This window comes from Arachis ipaensis, chromosome B03 (genome assembly GCF_000816755.2).
Source record: "Arachis ipaensis cultivar K30076 chromosome B03, Araip1.1, whole genome shotgun sequence".
Classification (NCBI taxonomy): Eukaryota; Viridiplantae; Streptophyta; class Magnoliopsida; order Fabales; family Fabaceae; genus Arachis; species Arachis ipaensis.
Window position 1 is genome coordinate 28,903,350 of NC_029787.2, and position 10,485 is coordinate 28,913,834.

The 10,485-nt window shown below is 32.9% G+C and overlaps 2 protein-coding genes across 2 annotated transcripts; both read left to right on the top strand.

Annotated features, from left to right (window-relative positions):
• Nucleotides 5,586–9,455, top strand: LOC107630081 (pentatricopeptide repeat-containing protein At2g20710, mitochondrial-like). The gene is made up of 4 exons (XM_016333113.2): nucleotides 5,586–6,054; nucleotides 6,230–7,639; nucleotides 7,760–8,366; nucleotides 9,099–9,455. Exons 1-2 carry the CDS (start codon nucleotides 5,758–5,760, stop codon nucleotides 7,502–7,504), a joined length of 1,572 nt encoding a protein of 523 aa, XP_016188599.1. The 5' UTR covers nucleotides 5,586–5,757; the 3' UTR covers nucleotides 7,505–7,639; nucleotides 7,760–8,366; nucleotides 9,099–9,455.
• On the top strand, nucleotides 8,015–9,824 carry LOC107632777 (pentatricopeptide repeat-containing protein At2g20710, mitochondrial). The gene is made up of 3 exons (XM_016336433.2): nucleotides 8,015–8,366; nucleotides 9,099–9,124; nucleotides 9,220–9,824. Exons 1-3 carry the CDS (start codon nucleotides 8,015–8,017, stop codon nucleotides 9,673–9,675), a joined length of 834 nt encoding a protein of 277 aa, XP_016191919.1. The 3' UTR covers nucleotides 9,676–9,824.

The window sequence follows — 10,485 nt, forward strand, 5'->3', positions numbered from 1 at the left end:
TAACTTTCAAACAGCATATAATTAGCCTTGTTAAATCACGGAATTTTTAAATTATTTTTAATATCGAAGTTGGAATGGTGTAATACTTATGTATTATAATAAAATAGTGTAATACGCTGTTATCATGCCGAAATTTATCTAAATTAAAAAACGTGACCAACGATTACTGTAGTTTGAATCTTTTAAAGAAATAGTTACTAACGATTCTTATAAGGTTAAATATGTGACCGTATTGAGAGAGAGATTGAAAAAGAATGGCTTCGATTTAAAAAAAAAGATTGAAGGAGAATGTTGCTTTAATCAATGGCCATGATCTGTCCAATGATGATAAATAACATGAAGGCTTTGGGAATTATGACTAACGATTCCTATTGAAGTTGTTTGTATAGTGTGTCATCGTGCAGTCCACACCTCTTCGCATCAACAATTTCATAGTTGTTTTTAAATTTTTTTTTTTTTTTACTTTTAATAATATAATCTTCTCAATCGATATTCGGATCGAGTCAAGTTCTTCGACAGTATAAGAAAATTGTTTTAACTTTATATACAGCTCAACGATAAATACCAGTGATTGAATTTAAATGTATATTGAGAACATTTTTTGTAAATTTGCATTATTATTGATGTATATTGTTCAAAATTGAATGAACTCACCGAATACTAATATAGAATATATGTATAGAATATTTGTCATCCTTTTTATAGTTTATACAAATTTATATTTTGAAAAATAATACTCTTAATCTCATCGAACAATATCATAAGAGAAATGACAAAAATACAAAGATTGTCACACATAAATATTACACCTTTAGGTGTTCTAATAAAATTTGATCATCACAATAGATTTTTAAATTAACGACAAAAATTTAACTAACTTTTACTAAGCACATAACAAAAAGTAAAAAAAAATTTACTTATGGCAAAGAAGAATAATTATACGGTTAGAGGAGAGAGAAGTGGCATGGAAAGAGAAGAACGTAGCGCCTTATATATAGATAAGTTTTTTTGAAATCATTAGCTACAAGGGTATTTTTTAAATATTTTAAAATTCTTCTAGTAAAAAATTACCGATAACAATGTTTTTCAAAGATTCTTCTCTATAAAAAATGTTAAGATTATTTTTAGAGAGTTTTATTTTTTAAGATTCGTCAATCATAATTTCAATTTGGCTTTTTTTCTACTTTTAAACTCATGATTTCTATTTACACTAACTATCTCTTATATTAACTGTTACACAAAAATATGATAATATTAACATAAATCACACCTCATTTTTGCATGAAACTTTTGAATAAATAATATAATTATTTTATTTATGGACATATGTTATTTATAGCTTATTTACCAATTTGTATCTTTTTATTTATTTCGTTTACATTATAAATGAATTAAGGTTGCATATATATCGTTTACAGTGTAAAGGATAAGCCACGTATCGCCTTGCACGTATTACGTTTGCACACGTGTTGTGACACGTGGGTTATCTTATTTACACGGTAAACGATATATGTACAATCTTAATTCGTTTATAGTATAAATAAGATAAAGTTTAGACACGCCTATATAAGCAAGTCCAGTGACGAATTTAAAAAATTTTAATAGTGGGGGCAAAATATATATAACATGATAATAATTTTTATAATAAAAATATTATGTTTACATAAAAAATTAGTTATTATAAAAATGTGTCTTTTTCATATATATATATCGTTAAATAATTATTTAAAAACTCAATTTTCATACAATTAGCTCTTAATAATATTCATAGGAAAAAGTTCATTCAATTAGTGTAGTTGTTATGGAAAAAACTAAAGCTAATTTCAAAAGAAGAAACACTAATAGATAGATAATATTCTTTCGAATCAATTTTTAAAAAAGAACACCGAACTTATTTAAATTTAAAAATTGATAATTATAATGGACATCTAATATGAAATTTTCAAATTGATTATCAAGTGTCAAAAGTTGAATAAAAAATTATTGTGGAGTCAAATTTAATAATTTAGTGAGGACAAATAAGTATTATTATATACTCTTCAATAAAGTTCCAAATTGTAGTGGAGATATTTGTCCCGTACCAATAGGAGTGGATTCGTCTTTGAGCAAGTTGTTTACAACACTTCAAAGGTCCTTTTTATTCACTCTTTTTGCTTCATTACTACCTTTTTTGACGGCTTTTTTCATATTTTTTGAGATACTCGAACATTATGGCACTCTCAGATGCACGAAATTATAATATCAACTGTCTGAATGTGACATGGCACATCATGGGGCGATCGATTTTTACGTTAGTGTTGTTGTTTTTCTCTTTTAAATAAATAAGCATATAGTTATAGTTAGAGTACTTTTATAGATTTAGTATTGTCATTCATGATAAGAATAGATTATGTTTTGGTAACATAAAATAAGTTAATTGTCGAATTAGCTTTTGTTAGGTGGTAAAATATATTGGTAGTAAATTACTCTACTAATAATTAATTATAATGTTATTAAATAAAATTTTTAAATGTGTAATTTAGGAATTTAATTTTTCAAAAAATATTTATTAATTATTTTAATATATTTTGAAGAATAATAAATTATATGTTTATTGTGTTTTTTTTCAAAGATAATTTAATTTAATTTCTTTAAAAAAAAATAACAGTGTCTAAAGAGAGACAAATAGTAACAATTGGGGATGTTCCACTAGGTATGACTTAACTGGAAAAAAAAAAAAAAGAAACATGGCTAAAGAGATAACGGAGCTAAACGTGGAAAGGTATGTTTAGTCCATAGCTTTAGATACGTGGTATCGCGACACTGCCTCAACTATCTTTTCTACTATCGTCTTCTTTCCTTCAAAAATTATTCTATTTCGAGCTTTTCAAAGTTCCTAGCAAACAACCATAATTCGAGCAGTCTCAGCAATGTCGGCTTGGTTATTGGCGGTGACCCGTAGCCACCACGACCGGAAATCAGGAGATCCATTTCGAGCAACAGTCCCAATAATAAAGAGAGAGTTCCAGACCATAACAGCAAGGCCACAACAAAAGAGACAGCAAATGATTGTTTTATTTTCCAGTTTATATCTTGAACATAAAGACGAGGTGTTTGCAAATCTGCAATGAATAAGATTCAAAATAGATAACCTTTCATGAATAGTTCCTCATGTAAATATTTGTAGCTTGGTTTAAATTTTTAATGCCCAAATCTGCTTCCAAATTTTTTGATTTTGCAACAAAGGAGAAAGTTGCTCAGTTGGAACATGATAAAAACCATAAACTATCGCATACTCAGTAGAGACATCATATTGTTTTCGTTTATTCCAGTTTCATTGGAGCTTGTCAACACCATCAGCATTCAGAGGGGTGGAGAGGATACGGGTCGCGATTTTCGAAGGAAAAGTTTTTTCTATCTGTTCTTGCTTTCATTGACAAATCACTGTAAGTAAATCTTTGACCCAGTAGATTCTTGTATTTGTGTTGTTACTGTGATTGGAAATAAATAGGTATGGAGAAGGTAACCAAATATCATGCCATATACAAACATTGGAACTTGAACTTATGCTCCAGCTAATTTCTTTTTCTGCAACTTTTCTTCCTTTTAAAAGACTTTATCAACCCCAAAAAGGTTGTGAATCTTTATCAATTGTCAGTATGGTTGCATAACGAAAATATTTTTCTTTTAGCATTCGAGCCAATAGAGAATTTGGACCAGAAACAATGGTATCTCCAATTATAGCCCCTCTGGGGTGTAAAATATATCTTTTCTCACCATCCCCATAGTGTATGAGACAGATGTATGCATTTCGATTAGGGTCGTATTCTATGATTATGATTCTACCATATATGTCTTTTTCATTCCGGCGAAAATCGATTTTTCCCGGAAGTCCACAGAAAAATTATTGCTAATTGTCCGAAATGTGAAGCAAAAATATTTTGATAAAGATTCAGTTTTCTGTTGAGGTTTATCCTGTGGAGGTACTCAAATTGGATTAGTGATCGATTTCTAGGTTTCGCCGTAAACCTAATTGGTTACTTCATAGTGACACTCCAAAATTACTTTCATAGTAGTGCCAAATTATGTGCTCTTAGATATTTAAAACCCAATCTAGGGGTGTATATTGGTCGGGTGAAACTGGGTTTGTCATAACCTAGACTCGACCCTAAATATACACCGGATCTATTTTTTTTAGATCATAACCCAGTCATAGACCCGATGAAACCCAAATCATAAATTTTAACTTGATGCTTTTTTAATCTATTTTCTAATTCAATAAGTGTGATTTAAAATAAAATAATAAGCTTATAATTAATATAACATAATATTGGAATTAATTTAAAACATATATATGTTTTTTAGTTCTCTTAAGATGCACATGGGTCAGGTGAAGCCGGGTTCACCTTGACCCAGACCCATCCCTAAATAATGATCGGGTCTAGTTTTGAGACATTTATCCAACCCTATACCTGGTGAAATCACACCAAATTAGCCCCTAAAATGTTCGGGCTCGGGCTAAATCTTCGTGCCGGGTCGGGTCATGTACACCCCTAACCCAATCCTCCTTCTTTCTTAGGCCTGGACATCATATCCTCGCTAATCCACGCCATTTTGCGCTCTAAACCTTTTCGATCCCACTAGAATTGCATCAATATCCTATGCATCTTCTCCAATAATGAATTTGGTAATTAGAAACAAGATAGAGTATATACCGAAATTGCTTTACCAACTACTTTAATGAGTACATGCCGTCCACCTGTTAATAGGAGATTTCTTTTCCAAACTTGGACCTCTTTTGAACTTTATTCTTAATGATCCTAAAAGTCGCTTTCTTCGATCGTTGGACCACTGATGATAGCCCTAGGTATTTATCCTGGGCATCCACATGTTTAATATTAAGAGTAGTAGCCAATTCCCATCGAGCGTTGGTAGGTGTGTTCCGACTGAAAAAGATAGCAGACTTATCGAAATTAACTTTGTCCAGTAGTTATTTCATAGTCATATAGTAGAGTCAAAAGGTTAGAACATGTCTCCTCTAAAGCCTTACAAAAAAGAATAGAATTACGACAAACAATAAGTGATTAACACTTGGACTTCTCTTATGAATTTAGATCTTTTGAATAGTCCTGTTTTGCTCTGCTTTATGTAATAGATAGGAGAAATCTTTTGTTCCAAAAAAAAAAAGATACTGTAACAAAAATTTTCTTGACGAATACTCTTTGTTGGCCTAAAAAAACTAAATAGTTGACTTTCTACTAGAATAGAATAAAAAATTTATCTAAAGACAAAACTTATTGTCTCCATGATAAACTATAAGAACTTCCATTCTCTCTTATTATAAGCTTTGTTCATATCCAATTTTATCATTTCTTGTCTTCTTAGTTTTTAAATAATACATACATTCATGAATAATGAGATTATTATAAAAAACGTCTACTTTTTAAAATGTTTATTATGTTTTTTATGTCTTTATTTCAAACTTAAATTTTTTTATTTTAAATATGATAAATCATTTACTTTACTGAATATTTATCGTAATGTTGTTAAATAAATTTTTTAGATATTTGATTTATAAAATTAATTTTTCTGAATAGATTTATGCATTTAGGCCATTAGGGTATGTACTTTGCCACTGAGACCAAATGCTGTTGCTCACAGCTCAATTCGCAGTATCCAGTATTCACAATATTCCGCTACTCTTCCAAACGCTCACTCTGCAACTCCATTGCTGAAGAACAAAACTTGCATCTTGCATCTCTTAATTCCGAATAAGAAATGGTAGTACTCACTCGTCTGAAATCCGCTTTACATCTTCTTCCTCGTTCTTCCGTGACCTACGCAACCTCTGCCTCTTCCACCTCCAACCTCTTACCGGCGAAGAGGAATCAAATCGCCGCCGTTTATGTCCCGCAGGATTTGTACCGTCGGATATTCACTGTGACCGATCCAACTCTCCCGGTTGTTACGATTCTCGAGCAGTGGGTTCAGGATGGCCAAACTCTTACCTACGATAAACTGCTATTCCTTATCAAGCAACTTAGGTCACGCAAAAGATATAAAAACGCCCTCGAGGTATCGTCATCATCATTAATTATAAATTAGTCGTTAATTAATTAATAAAAATATTATTTATTCGAACTTTAGGTTGAATCGTGATCTAGCTGCAAAATGCGATTCAAATGTTAAAGATACTATGTTTTTCTGGGCTGAGTTTTGGGATCTTTGTGAAAATGAACTGTGTTTGCAGGTGTCATTTTGGATGTCTGACAAAGGATACTCTGAACCTGGATCTGCAGAATTTAGTTTAAGACTGGACTTGATTGCAAAGGCTAAGGGAATAGAAGAAGCTGAATCCTATTTTGATAGCATTCCGAAATACTCAAGAGCTGCAGAATGTTACAGCTCTCTTCTTAATTGCTATGCTCAAGTTAGGGATGTGGATAAAGCTGAAAGGATCATGCTGCAGATGAAACATTTGGGTTTTGCAAGGTCTACTTTGGCGAGAAATTCTTTGCTTAACCTCTACTATCAAACACAAAACTATGACAAAGTGGAAAATTTGTTGCTTGAAATGAAAGAAGAGGGTGTTAAATTCGATAGATTTACATACGCCACCTTGATTAATACATATGCGGCCAAATCTGATATAGAAGGAATCGACAAACTTCTTGCACAGTTAGAAGATGATCCATCGTATTCCCAACATGTAGATTGGTGGAGTGTTTATGCTGTGGCAGCCAATTGGTATGGCAAACTCGGGCTTCATGATAAAGCTTTTAACGCTTTAAAGAAATCAGAGAAGCGCCTGAGTTATACAATCTGGAATGAGGCCTTTCCTTACCTTATGACTCAATATGCAACAATAGGGAAGAAAGAAGAAGTGATGAGGTTGTGGAATATTTACATGATGGATGGGAAGTTACTCAAAAAACAGTATTATTCAGCTGTAGTAAGTTCATTTCTCAAGGTGGATGAGATTGAACTTGCTAAGAGTATCTTTGAGGAGTGGGAATCTAGAAATCGGTATTTCAGAAATTTCTTTATTCCGAACAAGATGATAGCAGCTTACAGCAGAAACGGCAATATGGAGGAAGCTGAAGCCATTGTTAATAGGACAATCATGAAGGGAGGAAAGCCAAATTTATGGACTTGGTCATGGCTCTTGTTTGGATATGTTTCCCAAAGAAATTTTGCGAGGGCTGTTCGATGTATGAAAGAGGCAGTTTCTATCTGTGAAGTGGGGTGTAAGTGGAGGCCACTACTGGAATCCTTAGCTGCCATTTTTCAGTACTTGAAATTTAATGGAGATATGGAGGAGGCAGAGGATTTGATAAGGTCACTCAGTAGCAAGAATATTATCTCGCTTGATGTTCATAACAAGCTGATGAGTTGGATTAAGGATGTGGAGTCAAATGTGCCTGCAATTGATGTGCTGGGTTTAGATTCTCATAAACAAACAGGTGAAATTTCAGAGCCAGAGGAAGATAGAAACAGCCCTGACTTCTGCCTTAGCCATCAATAAAATGTTAAGGGATGACTGTCAATTAGGCAAATCATGAATTAGGGTTTACATTCGGTGTACACATCTTTTCAACAATGAGGTTTAGGACCAATTGATGTAGGTGAATGGTTCACCAAAAAGACTGCTTCTAAGTTGGTATGTCTTATATATCACTCTCTTAAATTTTCTAAGATGCTTCATTTCAAAATAAATTTAACAACCTAATAAGATTCAACTGGCTTATAATTTGTTTTGTTACGTCGGTGTTTAATTCAGCTCAAATACGGAGAACCACTTCCGTTTATTCAACCAAACCCAGCTTATCAACGTGGTTGCAGCCACAGCCGTTGCAACGCGGCCTCCTTCAGTTCCATCGTCAATACTAGCCTCTGCTCAGCCACATTGCTTCTTTAGTGTCACTTTACACTGTTGTCTTTCTTATTTGTCTCTCTCTCTCTCTTCTTCTTCCTCAAGCTTTTGCAGATGCTGCTTCTTCTCCACTATAACCTTTCTTCCTGGGCTCTAGATTAGATGTGTTTTGCTACACAAATCCTCCACATTTTGCGTAAATCGTCTCAATTTATAAAACGAATTTTATTTCTCGCAATCCCTACTCATCCCTCACAACACTCCACCACCTGCAACCTCTTAGCTGTCAACAAGGAACAAAGCGGCGTCATTTCAGTCCTGAGGACACCGTTTTTCCAGAAGCTTCCTTTGCGCGACTTGTACTGTCGGATCTTTACGGCTCCTGAATTGACGTCCTCGGTGGTTCCAATCTTCGAGAGGTGGATTAGGGATGGCGGAACTGTTAACTACAACAGACTTCTATCTGTTATCAGGAAACTCAGATCACGCAGAAGATATAGAAACCACCGTCGAGGTATTGTTTTTGCTACTACTAATACTTTTAATAGTTAATTAAATTAATTAAATTTGTGGATTTTTTATTCTTTTATTTATTTAATCACAGTATAGGATGAATTTTGATCTAGCTGCATAATGCGATCCAATTGGTGAGAATATACATGAAATTTGAGCGCTATTAGTGAGATTTCAACTAGAAGAATTTTAGATATTACTTGATGATAGATTTGGCTCTAATAAAAATTTGTTGATCCAAGTGGTCTGAGGCTTGTTTGTTAGCTTTAAATAAGGTCTTGGGTAAGAGTGTTATCTACTTATCTCAAAGTTGAGGAATTTGTTGATATTGGTTGCAGGATAAAAGACAGAGTGAACCTTACTTCATAATATGTGTGATTGAAACTTGAAAGTATTCACTGGGAAGTGTTTTGCAGAATTGCAGGTCTAATCTTTGTTAAAAAGGACTAATGAATTGCATTCATAGGGTGTCATTTCTCATTGTTCAATTGACAATTTTGTTCAACGATAGAAGAATGATATATCTCTGTTTTGATTCCCTGGGAGTTGTGGGTCAATTTGATTGTGTGACTAAGATTCGAAATAATGTTTCTTTTGCTCGGAGTTATGGGATTCTATAGCCGTATCTTTATTCATCTGTTATTACAGCAACAAACTTTGCATGTCAGTAGATGTGTTGACTTCTTTATGCCTTTCATTTACCTTCTATGGGTAACATGAATCATTTCTACAGGTGTCGTCGTGGATGTTGGAGAAAGGGTTTTCCCAACATAAATCTGAAGATCTTGCGATAAGACTAGACTTGATTGGGAAGGTTAATGGACTAGACTTGATTGGGAAGGCTAATGGACTAGAAGAAGCAGAACATTCCAAAGTACTTAAGAACTGGAGAATGTTACAGCTCTCTTCTTAATTGCTATGCCCGGGATGTGGATAGAGCAGAAAGCATCATGGAGAAGATGAGAGCTTTGGGTTTTGCAAGGTCGATTTTGTCAAGAAATGTTTTGCTTAATCTCTACTATCAAACACAGAACTATGACAAATTGGAAAATTTGATATGTGAAATGCAAGAAGAGGGTATTAATTTCAATAGCTATACATTTGGTACCCTGATTAGTGCTTACGCTGCCACTTCTAAAACGGAGGGAATTGGCAAGCTTCTGGCACAGTTAGAACATAATCGGATTCGGTACTGGCATTTAGATTGGACTGTTTATGCTATTGCAGCCAATTGTTATAGGAAACAAGGACTCTCTGATAAAGCTTTTAATGTCTTAAAGAAATCAGAGAGGCTCATAAGTCATAACTAACAAAAAGAGGAGGGTGGCCCTTACTTTCCTTATGCTTCGATTTTGTTGCTTGGACGTAAATTTGCCATCCAATACCTCGAGTTGTAGTGATTAGGTTTATAGTTACTATGTTGATATTCAGCGGTTCTATGAAGATGTTTTCGTACTCAAAGTGGTTTATTTGCCAAAATATAAAATTGATCCGTAATCACATATTGACTGAATTCAGAATTAGGTATTAACAAATGCGATCAATAATTCTCTGTTTTTGTATGTTGGGTTTACATAAAGCAATCTATTTACGAGTTGCGCTACCAAATTAAAGATTTGAAATTTTACCCTAAAGTATAACGTTAAATGCTATGTACGAAATGTCCCAAAGAATATTAATCATTTTTGTTTAGCGACTAATTGTGTGGAAGTAGGAGAGTTCTTAGGTGGTGAAAGTATAATATGGATCTTGATTCTTGAAGGACCAGGTAAAAAAATTGAATTTGCTGAAAAAAGAGAGATCGGTTTATAAATAGCATTTTGTAGCAAAAGAAGAATAGCAAAAATTGACATCTATTCTAAGCCTGCACACCACACATGTCAAATCCTCCCCCTTTCCTGTACAATTTTTAAAACTCCAATCACCTAAAGGAACTATATGTATTAACCACATCTTCTCATCATTATAATTAAATTTTCTTTCTTTCTTCTTAAAATAATTAAATTTTTTATATATTTTTTAATTTAATTTTAATATAATATCAAATTAAATATTTTATACATATGTTTAATTATGTATTATAATTAAAATATTTTTTCATATTTTATCTTTAAGTTTGA